Source organism: Astatotilapia calliptera, unplaced genomic scaffold, assembly GCF_900246225.1.
Source record: "Astatotilapia calliptera unplaced genomic scaffold, fAstCal1.2 U_scaffold_209, whole genome shotgun sequence".
Taxonomy (NCBI): Eukaryota; Metazoa; Chordata; class Actinopteri; order Cichliformes; family Cichlidae; genus Astatotilapia; species Astatotilapia calliptera.
Window position 1 is genome coordinate 4,597 of NW_020535740.1, and position 23,531 is coordinate 28,127.

The following is a 23,531-nucleotide window of genomic DNA, read 5'->3' on the forward strand; positions in this document are numbered from 1 at the left end:
GACCTACACCTCAGATCAATCCTGAGAATCGCCACAACAAAACTAACTCCAGACTTTGATGCGCTGGCTAAAAAAGGAGACCAACAACACTGCTCCCATTAAAATGTGTGTCTCTCCGTGATACGCACGTTGTTAAAATGAACAGTGCGCGCAGATCAACTATAACGCTTCACAGACTGACTTGCTGCAACTGTTTCGTCCTTGCACTGGTCGTTGTTGACTTTTGGCACCGGGGAAACAAATTGAATAAAAGGAACAGGACAAGTACGTCTGCATCTCCTACCGTTTTTGGAAAAAAAAAAAGAGTTAGGAGGAGAGTGATGTGATATCCTGAAGGATAACAGAACTTTCAGTGCTTTAAAATAAAATATTCATTTATTTGATTTTCAGTGTTTAAAGGCTCATTTCGAAGTCAGAGATTTTATTGTAATGCTTTTCTTCATTTTCATTGGAAATTAAAGCACATGTTTTCTCCATATCCCAAGATGTGTATTTTTCCCCCAATGAGGTGATGTTTTCAAAGCATGCCATCTATCTACTCCTGTTCCGGCCCCTTTGTCAAATGTTAGAACTCAATGTGGCCCACGAATCAAAAAGTTTGCCCACCCCTGCCCTAGAGAGACTATTAAATATCCTAAATAGCTTAATAAGACGCTAAAAAATTAGATAGAAAGTTAGCCGCAATCATTCACTTTATCTTAAAGGAAAGATTTTAGGGGCTATCCCAGCTGTCATACGCTGTCTTTGGACTCTGGGAGAAAGCCAGAGTACCTGGACAAAACCCAGACAGGCACGGGAAGAGCAGACTCAAACCCGGGATCGCCGCACTACTGTGGTTTCTCCCAAAAGCAGAATTCAAGTAAAATATCATCTAAAATCTGTATTTGCCGATTATCAAGAGGATCTGTAACCTGTAACTGCTCAAATTAAGAAAAGCAGTTTTTGTTAGTAAGAAAATAAATTGTTTACCTGCCTAACGAATATTTTCCTTCTTTTTTCTTAAAAAATACAAATAGAGAGCATCTGCCCCGGAGGCCTGACTTAGATGGTTGCCGTGGAACATTTAATGAAGAATCTGCAGAAGCAGCAGCGAGAGTAACACAAACTGTTGTCTTCAGTTCTGCTGCATCAAAATTCATTGTAGAGAAATGTTTAGAACACGTTCAGCAGCACCAGTGTTCATTTCTTCATTATTATAGGCCATTATTCATTCACTAATTTACAGTATTGATTAAGCAGAAGTGAAATTGGGAATCACGCTGACCTGGTGACGGTAACAAGAAATCTTACTGTAATATATTCTTCCGACTGTTATTGAACCATTATGGCCAACACTGTTTACTTTGTCCTCGTGGTTGTGGAGGTCTTAATGATTGAACACGGGGATGCTCCTCTGTTTGTTTTTATAAACAGCCTAGGGTTTAAGCAGCAAATACATTTGAATGTTTTCAATTTAGAGCAAACGTCTTCCAATAGAAGGCATAAAAAAGATATTTAAAAGCAAAGCTGAACAGCCATAAATGGCAGATTACATATTATTGCAATAATTTTCATGAAAGGTGTGACTCAAAGTTATGTAAAGTTTGACTATCAGCAGAGATCAGAGGGATTTCCTAAGCTAAAAGTACGATTAAAAGGATTATAGTCACTTCTGAGAACCATGAAAATGTGATGTGCAGGCAGACAAACAAACCTGCTGCATGCTGTGCATGCTCTGCTGCAGCAGCTGGATCTGAGCCTCTGGGCTGTGAGGGTGTGTGTGCGAGTGATCGTCTTCTGGGCGGCTGGCTCTGCTCTGCTCCTTCCTCAGGAGCTCCACCTCGTTCCTGTAGGCGTCCAGCTGCCAGCGCAGGGAGTCGTTCTCCTCCTTCAGAGAGGCCTGAGTCTGATCACACACTCCTGCGGGAGGAGAGAGGGAAGAAAGGCGGGATCCGGAAAGGTGAGGGAGGAAAGGGAGGAGATGAGAGTAGGAAAATAAGAAACAAGTGGATGAGAAAGACAAAAAGGAGAGAGAAAGAAACAATGGAAAGGCCTTGTGTTGTTAAAAAAAAGAAGAAATGAACATGAGCATCTCATTCAGGGTCCACATCAGTGATGTCCCCACAACTTTATCCTGCTTTGGTTTGTTTTTATAATTGAAGGGTTATATGAACAGCAGATTTAATGCTGCACAGGCTGCAAAGTCTCTTGTCAGAAATTTCTTTTTAAAGGCTGGTTTAAATAAAAACTGCCTTTACACGTGTTCGAGTAAACCCAGCTTGAGCTATTCTGTTTGCTGCACAGGAGTTTGTGACTTTTTATTGGTTAAAGTGCCACACAAATAAACCAGCTTGTCTAAATCACATAAACTCAAAGATCCTGAGGAGCTCTTGCGAGCAGAGCACCAAATCGGGGGACCAGTGAAAAAAAAGGTGTTTCTAGAATCTGGACGTCTCAAAGACAGAATTAATCTCAGAAAATACAATTTTACTTTCAGTGTTCACACTTTTGCGTGTGGCTGAGACAAAGCAAAGCACAAACAGGAGTGACAGAGAATCAGGGGAAAAAATTGGCACGTTTTCATCATCCATCATCATCTCTAGCCGGAGGCCTCAAATTCACACCTTTAGTCATTTAATGTGTGATTTGAAAGGTGATATTATTACCATTTTCCTCAGTGCGCATCTTCTTGCAAGGACTTTCATCCGACTCGTCATCCGACATCTCCATCTCCTCTTCCCGTCTGATGCCCATGATCTCTTCGCTGTGGGCGTTCCTCAGCTCCTAAAACATTACAGCCAGCAGAGACACAGAGCAACAGCGGTCCTCAGCTCACTCGTGAAGAAATGGGATGTCCTGTTAGCAATTACATCACACACATGCCGTTACAAGTGTCGTATTTGTAACAAGTTGGGGCAGAAAGGTTGTGTTTGCGGTCTAAAAGGTTTCCAAACATTCTTAGAAGTTATCTGTGTCAACTCAATGCATTCTTCTCTGTTCCATGGTTACAGTTCTATGCATCTGCCTTTCAGCCACAGATGTACAAACAGATTGCTTTGATGCTAAAGAAAACTTTAAAACAAACTCGCAGCCACCTCTGAAGTTATAAGAAGCTTCTTTTATGCACTGAAACACTTCCAAACTTTGAGCTGGTGTAGTTTGATGCACTTCCTTTGGGCTTTAAATTCACAATAAAACCAGGATAAAAAAACAAACCACCCAATAAAGACATACTCTAATAAATAAGAGTGTGTGTGCTTTTCCTATTTTAAGTGTGAGGCTATGTCTAGCATTCTCGATGTGTAGCTCACTCAGTCACTCATGTATCCTGTTGTTTTATTGGTTCTCTGAGTTTAACATGCTTTTTACAGCACAGAACAGCCAGTGTCAATTATACCACTTTGTTTTATATTATTTTATACTTTAATTATTACAACAGTATGTTGTTGTTAACCGGCAATAATACAAATGAATGTCATTCAATAACAACTGTGGGTGAATTTAATCTGTGGCTCTCTTCCCCAGCATGTCTTTGTCCTGTCCTCCTCCCCTCACCCCCAACCAGGCAGATGGTTGCCCCTCCCCCTCTAGCAGATCCAGGGTCTGCTGGAGGGGGAGGGGAGGCCATCTATCCTGTTTCCTCCTTAAAAGGGAGTTTCTCCTTCCCACTGTTGCCAAAACGCTTGCTCAAAAGGGGTCATATGGTTGTTGGGGTTTCCTTCTCTGTATTATTGTAGGGTCTTTACTATATTAAGTGCCTTGAATTGATTTGAATTGAAGTGAACTGAATTTTTTACCACAAAGCGTCCATTCAGATATCGGAAAGGGTTAAAATTGGATTTTGGCTGCACTGATGCGTGGCACCGTGGCGGCTACATCCAGTTTATGGTGGCAACTCAGCCGTCACATTGTTGCAATAAAAACATTTTGCGGCCTACCTCCCAGCTCCATTGTCATCATTCCCATTGCTTTCATGAACTAATCATTCATCAAGCGAAGCACATACGCACGAGATGTAATAGACTGAGAGCCTTTTGCCTGCGTGTCGTATTATCTTTCACTTCTGCAGAAGTTGCCTGTGAATCAGATCTCTGCCATTTTCGCCCATATTCATTAGCTTTTCATTTGTGGGCTGTGATTTCACAGACCATTTCCTAACAGAATAATATCCATCTTCACTGAGGAAAAATGTGCAGCCTGCTTCCGAACAGTTAGCAGAGACACTCCTGTTGTTGTAGAAATATGGATTCATATAGACTTACCATGAACGGTAGCCATTAAAGGAAGATCTCACAAGGGGACTGAATCTTACTATAGATGAATGAGAGCCTGTGGAATTCAATACCTCTTACCCAGAATATTAACTGTGGTGACACCAATGCCTCAGTCAAGACCCTTGTGTGTCATACAGTTTTCGCTTTGGCTACCCAAAATATAAAATGCCAAAATAAAGACAAATGAAAGAATACAAACATGCTAAGAGGATGCCTTTCATTATTCGCTTTTCAACCTGGACCAAATCACAGCATCCATCCATGCATCCATCTGCCTATCCAGCCATCCATCCGCCTATTCATCCATCCATCCATGCATCCATCCGTACATCCATCCATCCGCCTATTCATCCATCCATCTTCCGTTTACGAAGTTCAGGGTAGCGGGGGACTGGAGCCTAACCTAGCTCTCACAGGGTGAGACTGGTTCAATTAGTGTTGGTTAATAAAGACAAGATGATGTAAATAAAATATCTCTAGTTCACGCTCAAATGAAAAGACAAAACAAACAAACAAAAAAGTATAATAGAAGTTTTTTTTTTTTCTGCTTTATGTATCAATGCCAGCAAAGTTTCCATATGACTGCACAAGGATCTGAAGTGTTCATCAAACCAGTGGAGTGAAAGCTTCCGACAGTGAAGTGCTTTTTATCCTTTAGGTCATTTATTGGACTTTGCTTTGTTTTCAGCTCCTTTTGGTGTTAGTCTTAGGTTTTATTTTAGGTCTCAAAAATAAAATATTGGCAAAGGCACTGGCACTTACATGGCACCTGTCTATTCAATTTAAGTACTACAATTCACCCACTCACACACATTCATACAGTGCTTTTATCTCTATCTAAGCACATGTGCATAATATTCACACGTGCTCACTTGCCGATGGATGCATCAGGGGAAACTCAGGGTTCAATATCTTGCACAGGGATACTTTGACAGATGGACAAGAGGAGCCAGGGATCCACCCACCAACCTTCTGATAGGTAGACGACCCACTCTAACACCTGAATGTGCAATCTCAAAGCTTGGAAATGCTTAGAAATCATCATTTGAAATTGTGTGCTGGAGCCAAAACACAAAAACTAACAAAAAACACGTACTCCCTTTGACCCTTTGTGATTTGAAATAAAATACACAAATTCAAGTACATTTCACTTTTATCCTTCCTTCGATCACTTTCCATTTCTGCATTCTAAGTTTGTGTATTCAACCCCCTCACCCCCACAGAACAACAAACCCACAACCTCCACGTGCGCCAACAGGCTGCTCCACGTCTGAATCCTCTGTGGTGCTGCCGTGTGAACGGGTCTTCCCTCTTTCGCGTGCAGCATTCTCGTCTTCGTACTTGTTTTCTAGATTTGACTTGGGATAAATAATTGATTTGAGACTTAACCCTGGAAAGCAGTGTTGCCATAGCAGCGTCTCACACTTTCGAGGAGGCATCAGATCTTTGCTTTACATTGGGGCTGCAGGGATAAAGGGAGGCCCGGGCGATCAGAGGCTGCTGTCTGCCCGTCTGTCTGTCTGTGAGGGCGAAGCATCCAGCAAAACAACAACCCAGACACTGAATACAACAAATCCTACGGGACTGTGTGTCAATCAGCCAGTTCTCTCCTGGGGACTCAAAAATGACAGCAGAGAAGAAAGCAGTGAGCCAGGGTGGGAGGAGAAAACAGAAAAAAACAAACAAAGGTATACCAACCTCACACTGCTTGCGCCAAATGTCTATGTTCTTGCGCTGTGCTTTTGAGAAATGGTCCCATGCCTTTTGCCGGGTGGCAGCGGTGAAAACGGCGGTGATCTGCTCGACTTTGGGGTGAACGGGGAGGAGGAAGAGGAAGAGGAGGGAGGGTCAAGACAAAACAAGCCGTTTATGTAGCGTTGTAGCACTGACTGAGGCTCGTACAGCAGACAGAGGAGAGACCGTGGACATGCACCGACCACAAGCGGCAGGCCACGAAGGTCTTTCGTGTTAAAGGAACAGTTTACTCCAAAACTGAAGTCTGTGACATCATTTGCTCAAGTCAACCTCCAGGAAGGTTTACGCTCTATTTGTCTTTATCAAATGATTTTTTTTTTCCTCTTGGTTGTTTCATATCAGTCCAAACAGCTTCCATAGATGTTCCTCACTGCTATCAAGGGCTCAGATGAAATGCTACCATATTTCAGAAAGCAATAAGAAAAACTAATCAAAATCAGCCACAAATGCCTTCATGCAAAATCTCAAATATTACTTTACTGGATTCCAATTTATACTTTTGAACTCCTGACTCAGTGAGCAGATGATGACAGGATGACTGTACTTGGAGTAAAGTGCTCCTTTAAAGAAAGACTTTTATCTGAAGAATAAATAGGAATAAATTTCAAAATAAATAAAAAAAACCATTCAAGTCTTATTATTACATGACTTTGGAGTAAATTAACAGAGAGTTATGCTTAAAGATGAAGACTGAATAAAAATCTTCTTTGCCATGAGAAAGATGAAAAACAAAATGCTCTAAATGCACTGAATTTTTATCCTCCACCTTCATGTAAGAGATTGTTGGAAACAAGAACTCGGGCATGCTAATTAAACTAAAGTGAATAACACTGATTATTTCAGTACAGTGTTCTGCTGTTACCTTGAAACATAACGTCTGCTATTGTTGCGGACCGACCAGTCCAACCACAGCAATTGCCCTCCCAAATGTCAGCTGCCTTTCCCGGCAGGACAATGTGCCAAGGAAGGAATACTTTGAGATTTTCACAACCTGGATTGGGACCTTGAGAGAAATTGCTCCAGATTCACTGGAGCTAGCCTGCTTCATGGAGGTCCTTCTCTAAAACAAGCAGAACACAAAGGTTCAGCTGCTGTAATCCTGTGCGAGCCACAGCGGGATCCCCCTGAGGTTCTGTATCACAGCCCTGATGAGCCTGAGCTGTTTTGGTGATGTGATGGGGACCTACGTAGTGTTAGGCAGGTGGCTTTAATCTTCTATCCAAGCAGCATGAGTCTTGTACAGCTTTCCAAATAAACCTCTTTTTTTTTAAAAAGGAAAAAAAAAGGAAAAATCTGGAGTGCAGTTGAGCTTTATGAAAAAGTGTTTTTTTTTTTAAAGATTCTACTCAGTGAACAACAGCGCTCAGTATAAAGACTGCAAACCACACGAACAATCCAAGGCACTCTGAGGCTTGCAATATAATGGTTAAATATTAACCCTCTCAAGGCAGGCGTTGCAGATTTGCAACAGTTAAAACCTGATTAACCCACATACATATTTTATGAGTTTTTTTTACTCAGAAGTACCACTGCAGGACTTTGAGCCTGAGAGGGTTAAACGGTTCTCATCATCATACCTCAAGTCTCAGAGTGCCTTTGCTTTTTTTACCTATTGTTTGCAAACATGTTTTTACATGAGTGATTTCAAAAGCTTGTCTTAGTCTGACGGAACAGCCTGGAATGGCTGTTAAGGGTGACCACATAGAGATCTAAATCCAAGGCAACTGGCTGGATGCAAAACACAAGACCAGATGGAAAATGCATGTGTCTGCTAAAAGGCGTGATCCCTTGCAGCGCCTATCAACACTGGCGTCCTGCAGACTTTGTTTCACTTTCAGCTGAAGAAAAGTGTCTGACATGTGGATGCTTTCCACATGATATAAAAAAGCTACCATGCATGTGTCCCACTGGCAACAAACACCGGCTCCTGGCCACATTCCTGGAGCCACTATGGGCCGAAATTACTGTCATGGCTGAGAGAACAAGTTACGATTGTGTTGGATAATTAACCGCAGTTGATCATGCTTCAGTCAACTTGCAGAGCAATTAGCCACAACTGGAGTCTTTGTCATCCAGCTGTAGTGCTGGTCAATAAACATCAAGCAGTGTTTATCTTCTCTGTGCCATTTGATTCATGGGAAGCTATCCATATCTTCACACACGTGCACAAGCTAATACGCAATTTTCAGGGCTGTCTGTAAAGCTGCGGGAGACTCTTAGACTGGCAGCTGGAGAATGTTTTGCATGAGTCCTTGTTTCCTTGAATCTCGGAGGTGGTGAGGAAATATGTATTAGCACAGCCTTTACAGACAAATGCATGTCAAATAGGAAAAGCTAAACCAGAACCATCCTCTAAAAGTTTAAAAGAATTCATCTAAAATGTGTGTCATGTGATGAGCAGGTCTCTCTCCTGGCCAGTGCTCTGTACTTACATCTCATCACCTGCAGCTTCACTTCCCACTGGACTGACAAAGGCAACATTTATCCAGAATGGACTGTGAATTTTAGACTCCATCAGAAATGTAGACATGTCACATGGGATATTACATGTTTAATGTTAAGGAGAAGCTATAATGGGATCAATCTGTGTGCAAGAAATTACTGGATGATTGGAAAGGATTGTCTATAACTTTGTAACATCCAATCAGAAGAGACACACTTCCATTCTGCATGAATATGCTGCCTTGCATTTTTTCTGTTGCGCTGACATTTGATTTGTGGCCAAACACTTCCAGTAACGACATAACTTTACTTTGCCAAACCTGAATGAACCTATACCAATGTCAGATTTAGCCTTTTCACATATCACAGAAGAACTACTGACAAAAAGACAAAAACAGTAAAACTGTCCATTTTCTCACTCACCTTATTTACAAATGAACACGAACCGTGAAACGACGCCAAATATGCCTTTTTCTGAACGTAACATCGGATTAAATGTGCATTAAGTGATATTTTTGACCCTTTCAGCTCCTAGTTTTGGTTCTGTGCATACTTCTTGCTGCTCATGTGAAATATATTACCTTTGCACACTTTATTTCACATACTTCTCTCATTGGCGATGTTTAGATCGTATCTGAGTGTCAGAAATCTTAAAAGCATTACATATTAGCAGATGATCAGCCTTAGCTATTATTAAAATAGGTTTCAATTAACATACAAGTTCACTTGGTTAACTGTTTCAGGTTAACTCCTTCTAGGAGATAGGATTCTAGGAATTAGAAGGTAAAGTTACTGTTATGTATGTTACCTGGTAACAGTGGAGGAGTTAAGGGTTGTGTTATACACATACTTTCCTTGGGAGGTGGTGAAGACCAAAACTGAGATAAAACTAGAGCAAATGTACGACATCAGGTGGACATGGATTCCTTTCCATTTCAGTGGTTGTGTCTGTTGCTGCTGGACACAACAAGTGATTATCGTGTTTTTGTAAATACACTGCCTTCTAGTGGTCAAAATTCACCTAATGCAGCTTTAATTGCAGACTTAGCTAAGTGTCAGTGAATGGGTGCTATTTAACCAGTGCTGTTTCAGAGTAGCATTAGCATGCAGTAACAGAGCAGCTGTGGTTATCACTCAGTGTGTGTGTTGGCATTTTTTGAAGGCAGCCTGTGAAAAGGTCAGGGCGCACTCATGCTACTGACTCTGAAACCTCTGTGCGACTGACCTAATCACCACTGCACAGCGCGCCGAAGATAATGGAGCTGATGGTGAGAGAGATCGGGGAGTGTTGTCATGGAGACTGGGCCGAGATGCTCACAGAGTAAATGACTTGCATCAAGACGGGCTTTGAAATGGATGTGGTGAAAATGGCTTCATGGTCTGCACCACCGTAATCTGCCACTGCCCTGCAGCAGTGTGAGAGACTGCAATCAGGAGTAAGCTCACACTGACGGCACACGTGGTGGCACGAGGTCAAAAGTGGATATCTATTAACTGGTTTTCACCTAAAAAAGTAGTACTGTTCAGTCTCAGGTGCTTAATATACAGCACTTTAGCCAAAGTCTTATGTGTTTAAACATCCTACATGAATCGATTGACTTAACTGATTAAACTGAAGGTGCAGTTGATTGATGGCTGTTATCCAATCATATGATTGTCTCTAGTTCATGGTTCTCTTAAAACTGGTGAAACAGAATGAAACTTGCTACCTGCAGTGTGAAGAGAAAACCACTGGTTGAACTTACCTGTACAGCTTACACTTACAACGGCAAAAACTTCTCACGTGAGACGTCCTTTGTCTGGAAGTTTTTCAGTACGTCTTTAAGTGTGTAAAATATGAAAGCGTCCTTACACTGATTTAATATAGCCAGCAGGGCATTCTTGAAGGCCTCTTTGGCACGCTCCAACTCCTCTTCATGCTGAGCTTTCTCACTCATCAGTCGTCTAACGTGGCTGTTGGCTGACTGGATCATAGAGTAGAAGTGATTGGCGGTGCGGCGGTTGACTTCGCCTCTGTCGATCCAGGTGAACAGAATGGCTATGGCCTCACTGAACTTATGATCATCTGTGGAAACAAGTTGAAAAAGGTAAGAAAGAGAGGTATGGCAGTTCTTTTTTTCAATACCAACACCAGTGATACTTTTAAAAATGAACTGGACTGTGCTTATAAAGTGCATTTCAAACCGTACTGATTCAAAATGACTACAAGTCACATTTAAACATCAAGTATATTCGTACAGTGCTATATTTTATACACTCTACCTCACATGCTTGGACAATTTGGAATAACAACTTAACCTAACAAGCATTTCTTTGGACTCGGGGAAGAAGCTGAAGTGCCCAAACCAAGGGAAGAACATGGAAACTTCACACAGGACGCCTCCCTCTAACCAGGAGATTCAAATCTTTGCTTGTGAGGCAACTGTGCTCACCAGTGCACCACAAGTGCAGCTTTCACATGATGACAAAATGTTTGTAAGTAAGTAAAAGTAAGTAAAATTTTATTTATATAGCACCTTTCAAGATAAAAACCACAGAGTGCTTCACAGAAGCTAAAACCTAAAAATAAAAATTCAACCAAAAGCAAGTTTAAAAAGATGAGTTTTTAGCTGTTTTTTAAAAGCAACCACGGAGTCCACAGATCTCAGGCTCAAAGGGAGAGAGTTCCACAATCTGGGGGCCACAGTTACAAATGCTTTGTCGCCTTTTGTTTTCAGCCTCGTGTGTTGGACAGCAAGCAAGCCCTGGTCACATGACCTCAGGCACCTGCTGGGAATGTATGGATGTAAAAGTTCACTTATATATGTTGGTGCTTGTCCATGCAGAGCCCTGAAAGTCAAGGTCAAAACCTTAAAGTGGATTCTGAATTTAACAGGGAGCCAGTGCAGCTGAATCAGCAGGGGTGTGACATGGGAAAACTTGGAGGACTTGGTCAGAAGCTTTGCAGCAGCGTTCTGAACAACTTGCAGATGCTCCAAAGAGGCTTTACATAAACAAGTAAACAAAGAATTACAATAATCCAGACGAGATAAAACAAATGCATGAATGACAATTTCTAATTCGGAGCGCGATACAATGGGACTCAGCTTAGCAATGTTTCTCAAGTGATAAAAACAGGAGTGAACCAAAGATTTTACATGAGCATCCAAAGTCAGATCTGAGTCAATAGTAACACCAAGGCTCCTGATAGACGGTTTGGCAAATGTAGCAAGTGGACCCAAGTTTTTCATAACACTAGATACAAAATTTTTAGGAGCATAAAGACTTCAGTCTTCTCCTCATTTAGTTGAAGAAAGTTTCCAGCCATCCAACCTCTAATGGAGTCTATGCACTTATGCAAAATCTGTAGCTTGGAAACATCATGGGGCTTAAAGGAGATATATAACTGAATATCATCTGCATAGCAGTGATACGAAATGTCCTTAAAAGTGCTCAATAAGTGTTGAAGAGGAAGTAAATACAGCAAGAACAATAAAGGCCCCAAAACTGAACCTTGTGGCACACCATAGGCAAGAAAAGTAGAAGAGGAACTAGAGGTAGCCACAGAAAAGGATCGTTCATGCAAATAGGATTCAAACCAGTCCAAAGCAGCCCCTGATATACCCACCCAGTGTCTCAGCCTATGTAGCAGAATATGATGGTCCACAGTATCAAAGGCGGAGGTCTGTATCTGTATCTTACTGATAACTACTGTTTGTCTTATCTTCTTTAATCAGCTGTTATATGCAAGAAATTGATCTAAATCCCAACTATGACCTCAACGGCAGGGGTCCTTCAAGGTGAATAAAGCTGTGTTGTGTAAGTACATTTCTCATTCATTTCCCCCATACATATTCAGTGTAGAGTGGAGTTGTAGCCCTGCACTTCAGATGGACATGCAAGTGTCCTGGAAGAATGAATGGTACAGAACTAAGGTATACTATTTCTTTCCATTGCTTTCAGCATCTTTCACGGTTCCCTGATAATTGCCTTGTTTTTAGATAGCTTGACCTCTGACCTTGAGGGTGAGGTCACAGAGATTTGAACTTGTATGAGATTTTTAGTAGATGCTCCTATGGTATCAATTTGAAACTCCTGCGCCAGTTCATTCTCGAGTTACTGCACTCACAAACTTGGGTGTTCACGTCGCCAGCCTGCCTGCCTGCCTACATAATGGGATGCTTCTGTAGTAGATATGTGGGGTAGTCGTGAGGTGCCACTCCTGAAACAAGAGCTGTGTCAAGACTCAGGCTCAACACTTTATCAGTCTCAACACAGACGCTCCAAGCACTTGCCTGTCCTCAATAGTCATATCCAAACTGCTTTTAATTCCTTGATGGCAAAGCCCAACTTGACAGCTCTAGGTGACGGCTGAGGGATATTCTCCTGAAGTCGAGAACTCCCGACCAAAGTCACTTTTGATAGACAGATGTTTTTTTACATTTTAATTTGAGAGAAAAAGCATTACAGCTGCTTTAAAATTTATACATTCACAATACTAAAATCTCTTTGGACTCCAAGTCTCTCCCCCAGCACGCCGTGTCTTGGTACATCACACCAAATGGTGACTGAAGAGTATGATGTGAAAGCCGTTTCATGGGACCTTTAACATTCACTCAGCCTAAATAAACAATGGAGCAGTTACTGGGGACTAAATTCCTCCTCTGGAGGCCTTCACCGTTCACGGGTCTGTGAGCCACGTCACAGCCGCTGAACACAAAATGCATTTTTGATTTTCAACTTTTTCAAGCACAACCTTAAGCAGCGCTCGGTCTCAGTCACAAAAACTGCGGCGTCTCGGCAGGCTTCCGTCGAGTGCATTCGCTTCCATTTGAATAATAATTGAATGGTGCCACGGAGCCGCGGACGACGGCAGAAGAGAGTGAATTAGAGAGCATTTAATGAGCTCAATACCCAGTGCAACACAACCTGTAAGAAGACACTTTCCCCCACTCTGATAAAGCCCCATTCATACACAGCAGCAGATTACAGTCACATTACAGCGAGCACAATGAAGCACTGCTGAACAGGGACGAGCGGGGGAATAATGGAAATGTATTTCCCCTGCTGTTTGAGGTGAAGAATGAATTGAAAAGGGTTATTCAGAGAGAAAACATGCTTGTTTATGTTAGGTATTAGAGGATGGATGGGAACACTACACTGAGGCTGAGGTTTGGGTTTTGTAGATAAACTGGAGATTCTGGAGCAAACAGAAGCAACATGCTGCTGGTTTTCCAGAGAGATAGAACAGAGCCACAGATAAACACAGAAAATGGCAGACATAGAAAAGGCAGAAAGGAATCCTGTTTAAAAAGTGCTATTATTTATTCTTAATATAATAAATCCCTGATCACTGTAAAGCTGATTTTGGAAGACAGAGTTTTGATGCTTCATTTGATAACAATGCACTTGCGACTGGACTGCTGCTATGTGTCTTCATATACCAAGTTTGCTTGAAAGGAACTAAATGTGAAAGCTTGTGATTCTTTTTCTTATGGGATTGCTGTTGTCACGCCTTAGTGATTAAAAGCTGGAGGAGGTGGCTGGGAAGCAGAGATAATCTGCTGGCATTTGATGATTTCATGTCTCAGAGACCATCCTTGTCATGTCACAACACTTACATATGACTTCAACAGATTAACTGATAGGATCGTGTTTGTTTGTGATTTACTAAAAGTTTCTAAAAGATCTGATTATTTTCTGTATAATGCTCTATATTTAAATCATTTCTGTTCCATATTTCAGCACCAACTCTAACCTATAAACATCATAAAAAACACAAAAGGCAGTTTGCACAGAGCTCTATCTGGAACTTCTCTCATTCGCTTTGCAAATATACAATGAAAACGTGGATGGATGAACAGATGGATGCAGTGTTAGATGTAAAAAAAAAACAAAAAACACCTTGATGGTACAGTCTTTTTTTTTTACTTTTTATAATGTGTTAGTCCCCGCAGGGAAATTACTCCCCTGCATTTAACCCATTCACCCAGTGAAGCAGTGGGCAGCCACCAATGCAGCGCCCGGGGAGCAGCGTGTAGAGACGGTACCTTGCTCAGGGGTACCTCAGGGTAGCTGTTCAGTGGAGTCGAACCCCCAACCTTCCGATCACGGGGCAACCACTCTACCTACTGAGCTATCCCTGTCCCATAAAAGTAAAAAAAAAAAAGTAAAAAAAAAGTGTTAGATGTAAAAAACAAACAAACACCTTGATGGTACAGTCTGTTCTGTGAAGAAGAAAACTTCAATGACAGGTCTGACATTGAGACTTACCTTTAATGACTATCTGAGATAGATGTAAAAATGGGTTCAGAACAGCAACTCAAACTTGGATCAATAAAGCAGATTTAGAAAGAACAGATATGTCTGTCTGTACCTTATAACACCGACTATGTGCATCAGTTTGAGTAATTCAAATCATCTGGATCTATTGTTGCACGAAGCAAGGACCATGAGGGTTTTTACCAGTTCCCATGGAAATAAGATATATCTGATTCCCACTGATGGTGGTAATGTGTTTCTCAGCAACACTTTATTGGCACAAAGGTCACAGTACGACATGAGGTGATGTTATTATTTCTTTTTGTGTGGGAGTTATTACAGTCAAGATTTTGACTTTCTTCTCTTTCATGCTTTATTTAAATGATGCCTGCAGTGGATCTGACCGCACATTAAAGATGGGTTTAGGTCAAAACACAGAAAATATAACAATAACACTAGATGCTAATGTTTAGTTTGCCTGCTCAATCTGAGACAACATGAAGGTCATCACAATGCATGAAGGCAATAACAGTAATAAGCAGTGCGCTGGATCTGAATGTGATTAAATTGCACTAAATTGCAAGTGATTCCAGCGCCGCTGTTTTTATAAACAGAGAACATTTACAGCCTTTTACTGTAAATATGCAACACTTTCAATCACTGGAGACAAGAATTAGCCACAGCAGAGTGGAGGCAACACGGAGGAGGTGGAAGAGGACGAGGAGGAGGAGGAGAGTGACCTTCACAGCAAACACCCCTCATTGCTCACTTCTCACTTATCAAAACCACTGCCAACTCAGCCCCACACTTCATCCTCTCCCATCAATTCTCCTCACGTGCAGAAGGAGCAGGTGGGTGCAGGTTTGCAACAGTACAGAAAGAAAGGGAGTGGTCCGTGGTATTAATCCCATTACACAGTAGATAAATGGGGGCTTGAAAAACGTAACTCCTGTAGTAAAACTGGGCTGATTTTAAAAGGGAAGCATAACGAGGACTTTACCTTTCTTTCAAATGTCACCTGAATTATTCATTGTCACGATTCGTTCTTTTATGGAGCACATTTCTACTCAGGTTTAAAACAGCTTGGAAAAAATACTTGGTGTCAAGCATGGGAAACATCTGAGATCAAACCAAGGATTGCTAAATTTTACTCAAACACAACATCTGAACTGCATTCTCACCACATTTTCTGTTAATATAACAATAAATATTATATCTACGGATTGGTGCTGCAGCTGCAATGATGCAGACGCTATTCGGTACATTGTGGTGAAGAGAGAGCTGAGTCTGAAAGCGAAGCTCTCAATTTAGTGGTTGATCTACGTCCCTACCCTCACCTATGGCCAAGAGTTGTGGGTAATGACCGGGAGGAGCCCCCGGAGCAGACCCAGGACACGCTGGAGAGATTATCTGGAGAGTTGAGGCTCAGGTGTGAAATGTATGGTTTTCAGGGTTTTTATCGGTTTTCAGCATTATTTTGTTATCGTTTTTATCGTTAACTCGGTTTTCCTGGGTCTTTTCACGTGTGTTATGAATAAACCTTCTTTTTTTGGTACCGGTACTAGTTTTATTTTGTTGTATTTATCCGCGACACCTTAAAGGCCGTCCGTGAAAATAATGTCGGGCATAAATCGGTCCGTGGCGCAAAAAAGGTTGGGGACCGCTGCTTTAGATAATGTTAGCATCCAAAGTATGTTTGTTAAACATCAACATCAGTATTTAGCTCCAAGCTTCATATTGTGTTGCTGCTGCCATAAAAAAACAGCTTAGAGTCTGACAATTATAAGAGGTTGTGTTTTTTGCTGTACAAGAAGTCAGAGAAGTCATCTTCTTTCTTCCTTTCCAGAGGAAACACAGGGCCTAAAACGATGTATTTATGACTCGATTAAATCTGTAAACGAATTCCAGAATCCTACAATGGCTTACTTAATAATGCATATCTTACTGGATTATAGCTGCTAGAAGCATGAAAAGAAGAAATAAGCAGGAAGCCACTGAAGTTAATGAGAAAGGTAAAGACACATAAAAAAATCGCAACTGTTTTGTTTTATTTTGCACTGTTGAGAACTCTGGTAAGGCTTTTATTTAGCAGTTCTTGCTCCATCTCAATCGTGTTTGTCTCCTTTATTGTTCACAGTGTTTGTACTGATGACTGAATGCGGAGAGCTCACAGTCTGTGCAGACATCTTTGATAAACACTTGAAAATCTAATAACTAAAATCCCACTTCTCCAGTTGCTTTTATTTCTCTCCCTTTAAAAAAATATCTGATACTCTGTTGTCACAAAACCTATTTCTTATGTCACTCCAGAGCTCTCTGAGAACTGCTGAGTAATAACTGCAGTTTTTACAACAACACACAAAACACTGCTGTAAAACAAGAAATCCCTATACAGGCTGATGCAAACATGGCTTCTTGGACAGTCTTTGAGTGTTTCCCCTGTGTTTGCGCACTGTTTGCCTGCATTATACTGTTGCCATCAAACACAGTTGTTTATCAGTGGCTACAAACGGGGGGATGAAGAATATCAATAATTGTGCAGCTTCCTGGACAATTAATTCATGCATGTTATTGGGTATCACAGCAAGTGACCTAAGCAGGAGATTATACACACACGCACACACACAGCAACAGATGTGTTGCCAATCAAATTAAAAGCGTTGTTATCTGTGACCTACAAATCCGCTTTGAAAAGTCATACATGGCTTTGGACTAATATATTTACTACAAGGGATTTTATTTACTCTCTGTATCCATGACAACAGCTGCAGATTTTGTTCGTGCTTCTGAAACACATCAGAGACCACCTGACCCAAACCACAAAAACCTTGAACAGATTCGGTCCAACCCTGTCACATTAGTGATCAAGCTCATGGTTGTGCTGGCCTCTGCAGTCTTTGGGTTCCTGCCCTTGCCAGCACACCAAAATTAATTTGGATACAGCCTTTAAAGGAGGAGCAGGGGTTGTTTTTCTGTGTGCATGTGTGTGAGATTTGCCCTTTAGAAGCATCAAGGGTATCAGCTGACTCATCACCTGATATGAGTTAGCAATGAGATCAGTTGATCTGCTAAGTTTGTGGCACAGTAAACTTGTCGTATAGTGATGGAAATTACTTTCTCAATGCAAAGCTAATGACACTTTCTCTGCAAACTCGTTGCCAGTGCTCACCTTTTAGTCTGTCTGCTAACAGTGCTACCTCGTGTTCAGAGTAGTGCACAATCGGAGGGGGAGATGGTGGCCGCAGTCTGTCTTCGTGGATCTTGCGGCGGTGTCTTTCCTCTCTGGCCAGTAAGCGCTGTTTACACTCCCACTCATAAAGGTCATCTCTGGCCTGGGCAAAGTCTACATGGATCTTCCCAGAGTCCTTTTTATCAGTGCTGGATCCGATACGCATCCGATACCCTGAAGAGGAGAAGGTAACACCATTATATTTAGGCATTTTCTACAACAGGTAGAGGCATGTCATTAGATTTGATCTGCCAGGCAGAAAATCATTAGGGTGAAACATGAAGATGATGAAGAATTATGAAAAATACAGTTCCTTAAATATCCACCTTAGACTGGGCCTAAAAATAAGCTCTTCTCACCCTCTCTTATAATATCTAGTTTAACAGTAGAAGTAGAAACAATCCACAAAATCAATTGTGGTGTCTATACTACTTTTCTTCTTTATGACAACTACCTGAAGGTGAATTTTATATAACTAAGCAATGAAAAATTATAATAAAGCTGAAAGTTATGCATAACAAGAGAGCGGTCAACTTAATAGATAATGATAGCTAGGTGCTACATCATCTTGTTTAGCATGCAGCTGTACTAAAACACACACTAGCAGATCTGCTGTTATTCTGAGTACATTTTATTAAAAACACAATTGTTTTTAGCTAGCATTTCATTAGCCTTTCACTCCAAACTATGGATACACCAAGCAAACCAAGCTACTCAGCCAAAGCTAGCATTAACAGATAACTAGCCAACTACCTTTTTATCCCAATATGGCCCGCTTTGTAAAATCAAAACAACAACAACAACAAAAAAAACAAACCAAGACAAACAAATGAAAACAATATCCGAACTGCAAACTTGAGGCATTGTATTTCCCAAGAAAAGTGCTCACCTGACAGGTAAATAGCCTTGTCTACCATGAACTCCTCACTGAAGCGGATGTGGCAGAAGTTCTTCTTGCTCTTTCGGATGGCGGTGATCTCCCCACATTGGTCAAACACTTCCCTGATGATTTCCTCTGTGGCGTTCTCTGGCAAACCCCCCACAAATACTGTCTTACAGCCGGGAGGGCGCTCCCGTGTCGAGGGAGGAGGAAGGTCTGAGGCACAATAAAAGGACCGGTTACATGATTATATGGCCATATCATCCACGGCTCTCCTGCTACACTGCAGTTTAAAGAGGAAAAGTATTGACTTTTATGTCAAGTTTGAGCAATTAAAAAGAAAAAAAAAAACAACAACATTTAAATAATAACATCTAATATTAAAATAGATTCCATCTCACATTTATGCTAATTACCTAAGTTACAGCCTGTAAAGTCTCACCACTAGATATGAGCAGACTGCAGTCAACTGAATTCAGTTTTTTAACCACTTCAAATTCTGCTACATAATTCTAACTATGTTGGCTGCTGTAGGACAAACAACTCTTGTTGCCTTTCATCTGTTGTTTAGTGTACGCTCTCAGCCTGCTGTTTACCTCAGCTATCAATACGTGTCAATGCATATTTTTCTGGATACAGTGATACTGAGGTGAGTTGTTGAGGATATCCGAAACTTTTCTGTTGGTAAGCTCTGCTGTTTTTGACAGTGTTAACTGCTGTCAGTCGGCATTAGTGAAACTTTCTTTGAAGTCGAGCTAACGTTATTGGACTTGGACATGTAGCGAATAAACTCTCATATGGTCTGAGAATGTAATCAAACTGTTTTATGAGAGGAAAGCGTCATTTCTTTGGACACTCGAGTGTAACATTAGCTGGCAAAGTGTTATAAACAGCTGTTGTTGTTTAGCCAGCTCATTATTATCATTATATAAAAGATGGAGCTTGAGATGAGGAGGAAGAGAATTCAAAAATGCTTGTTGCATTGCCTCTTTCACATTTTTGCTTCTTTGTTGAAGGAGACAACTTCTGGACTTTTTTCTATTAAATAAGTATATAAACATTACTGACTGTACCTTTGAGCTAATCAGTTTACTTTTACTAGCCTGATTTTGCTGTCTACCTTTACTGCAAAAGTCACACCCCTAAAAGTTTTCAAGTAAAGTTTATCGGTTCTACATTAAAGTACAGTCTTACTAGGGTTCTGAGGGAAGAGAGTGCAGCTCTTGCAGTGGATGATCTCCTTGATGACGGGCATGTCGGGGGGAACGGGTGGAGGGGGGACCAGGCTGATTCCTGCTATCATGGGGTTTATGGGTGCAATGAGTCCCAGCCCAGGGTCGAATCTCTGGATACACAGAGAATCTGCATGACAGAATAACAACAGATTACTCAACAAAAACCATAATTTTTCATACTTTCTTTTCCAGTACGTAAAGAATGATATAGTCTGATTTCAGTCATGCTAGCGCCATGTCTCTAGGGATGGTGTGTGTGCTGGTTGGTGAGAGATATAACATCTATCCAATGAATGGAATGATGTAATGTTTTGTAAAGACATTCACGGTGAGCAGAGGTTAAATTCAGTGACTTGTTCTAGCATCATCACAACGTTTACATTTGTGGCTGTGAAAGACACATTTCAGCAACTTTTGTTAGCAATCCTCCCCAGAGGAAATTCTCTGTCACTGTAATTGACAGTGACACTGTAATTTAGACCATCCAAGGTCTAAATAGGAAAATATTGAAAAGTCTAAATGTGGTGAAGAAGACACATTTGACTTCATATTGTTGTGCTTTATTTTTAAATATCACTGTTATTATTATGAATATATGGGTATTGTGATGCCGCTGTTGTACATTTGCAATGCTTCACTTACACCTCAGTGATTGCCTCACAAGTTGGTCCTGAACTGGAGTTTCCACATGAATAAATTCCCTTTTCAAACGCTCATAGTTACCATCATTGGCACCGCCAAACTATTCAGGGGAATGGTTTATTCAGTACCAAGAGTTGGTATATTTAAGGGCCGTTATTAAACCAGTGGATGGTTTATTTATAGAGAAACAGGGCATATTTATAGAGGAAAGTGAGCTAAATCGGACAATAACCCATTTTGTGAGAGGAGAAAACAAAAGCATTATTGGGTTATAATTGCACTTTAACATTTTAAATCCTGTTGAAGAACCAATAAAACTGTTATTGTTGAGGTTTCTGTGTAGGTTCTTAGTTATCCAGGTCATGTGTGACTGTCGCTTTCTTTCCAAGCTCCTTTGACTATTGTTGAATTCATTAGGACTCTGGGACTTAGATGGCTGGAAGGTTGTTACCGTTAAAACCCGATTAGTGGTCATAACAAGAGCTCGTATATACAACATCAACCGCATATGCAGAAGAGAAAAGGAAATTAGTTAAAAAAGAAAAAGGAAGTATAAACCATCACTCCCTAGATAAGAGATAAAAGACAACTGGGGACTGGATCCTTGGAAAAGGACAAGAAAATATCATCTCGAGTGTACTAATGGGAAAAAGCGCAAGGGAGGAGAGGAGAGAGAGAGGGAAGAAGAAAATCTCTGTTCTCTAGGACAAAGAGAAAGTGAGGAAGAAGGGGGAAGATAAACAGTGAGAGGACAGAGGCGACAGGAGCAATGCTTCAAGCTGTCTGGGTGAAAATAGAACAGGCAGGTTGGAGGAGGGCGGAGCAGCATTGCATGTTCCTATCTTCAACACTGGCAATAACAAGGGAGCGGGAGGAACAAACCGTCAGCAGAAAATCACCCCCACCACCCCACCGCTGCCCACACAGCCACAACACCACAGAAAATAAAGTGATTCAGATTACAGGCGAGGGAAGCTGTCACACTCGGAAAGGACAAACGTCCCTTACAGAAATTCAATAAAAAATAAACGTTTCTTTTTTCCTGCTTTGTACAGAGGATTGATAGAATGCACCAGTGATTTAGTGCGAAGGCTTTTACTCCTGCCGGTCTGAACATTCAGCACACTGCAAGCCTTCGTTGGAAACAATCAGCAGCTCACAGGAAGCACAGGAAGTGAGGCGCTTCAGTTAGCTTGGGATAAAGGGAAAAATATAAATTACCAATGGTATTCTCAAACCGCTCACATTTCTTTCCTCATAGGCAAGGCAAGGCAAGTTTATTTGTATAGCACAATTCAACAACAAGGTGATTCAAAGTGCTTTACAGAGACATTAGAAACAAGAACAAATAAAAAGCATGATTTAAAATTTATTAAAACAAGCAAAAAACTAACTAACTAATTAACAAACAAACAAACAACAAAACAGTATATAAAATCAAAACAGATAAAATCAGAACAGTAGATAAAATCAGTAGTTAAATGTAAGTTTTGAATTTAAGCTTAAAAGTGTGGATTTGGTGCTTTATTCAAATGCAGCTGAGAATAGGTGAGTCTTCAACCTGGATTTAAATAAACTGAGTGTTTCAGCTGATCTGAGGCTTTCTGGGAGTTTGTTCCAGATATAAGGAGCATAAAAGCTGAATGCAGCTTCTCCGGGTCTGGTTCTGACTCTGGAACTGATATAAAGACCGGATCCAGATGACCTGAGGGATCTGGAAGGTTCATACTGGGTCAGGAGGTCATTGATGTATTTTGGTCCTAAACCATTCAGAGCTTTATAGACCAGCATCAGAACTTTAAAGTCTATCCTCTGACGGACAGGCAGCCAGTGTAAAGACCTCAGAGCTGGACTGATGTGGTCCACTTTTTTGGTCTTAGTGAGGACTCGAGCAGCAGAGTTCTGAATGAGCTGTAGTTGTCTGACTGATTTTTTAGGTAGACCTGTAAAGATGCTGTTACAGTAATCAAGCCTACTAAAGATGAATGCATGGACTAGTTTTTCCAGGTCCTGTTGAGACATCAGATCTTTTATCCTTGAAATATTCTTGAGGTGATAGTAAGCTGACTTTGTTATTGTCTTAATGTGTTTTTCTAAGTTTAGGTCTGCATCCATCACTACACCCAAATTTCTCGCCTGGTTTGTGGTTTTTAGATGTATAGATTGAAGTTCTCTGGTGACCTGTAATTGTTTTTCTTTGGCGCCAAAGACTATTACCTCAGTTTTGTTTTTGTTTAGCTGGAGAAAATTGTGGCACAACCAGTCATTGATTTCCTCAATGCATTTACCAAGAGCCTGTACAGGGCCTCGGTCTCCTGGTGACATTGTGATATATATTTGTGTGTCATCTGCATAGCTGTGATAGTTTATTTTGTTGTTGTTTATAATCTGTGCCAGTGGGAGCATGTAGATGTTAAACAGAAGGGGTCCCAAGATGGAACCTTGGGGAACTCCACATGTGATACTTGTCTGCTCAGATGTGAAGTTACCTATTGATACAAAGTATTTCCTGTTTTCTAAGTATGTTTTGAACCAGTTTAGTACAGTTCCTGAAAGACCTGTCCAGTTCTCCAGTCGTTTGAGTAATATGTTGTGGTCAACTGTATCAAATGCTGCACTGAGATCCAGTAAAACTAGGACTGACATTTTTCCACTGTCTGTATTCAGACATATGTCATTGAACACTTTGGTCAGAGCGGTTTCAGTGCTGTGGTTCTGTCTAAAACCTGACTGGAAGGCATCGTAGCAATTATTCTGTTTTAAGAAGTAACTGAGCTGTTGAGAAACTGCTTTTTCAATGATCTTACTTAAAAATGGGAGATTTGAGATCGGCCTGCAGTTGTTCATTTGTGTCT

General features: G+C 41.0%; 1 protein-coding gene across 1 annotated transcript; it reads right to left on the bottom strand.

The window, feature by feature from the left end:
• Positions 1 to 973: 973 nt before the first annotated feature.
• LOC113017813 (ecto-NOX disulfide-thiol exchanger 1-like) lies at positions 974 to 20,252 on the bottom strand (the record flags this gene model as incomplete). Its single annotated transcript, XM_026160918.1, has 7 exons — positions 974 to 1,899; positions 2,646 to 2,763; positions 5,952 to 6,058; positions 10,303 to 10,515; positions 17,860 to 18,093; positions 18,809 to 19,015; positions 19,994 to 20,252. Coding segments are annotated over 7 exons (1,392 nt in total), but the record flags the coding sequence as incomplete, so codon positions are not given.
• Between the last annotated feature and the right edge of the window lie 3,279 nt (positions 20,253 to 23,531).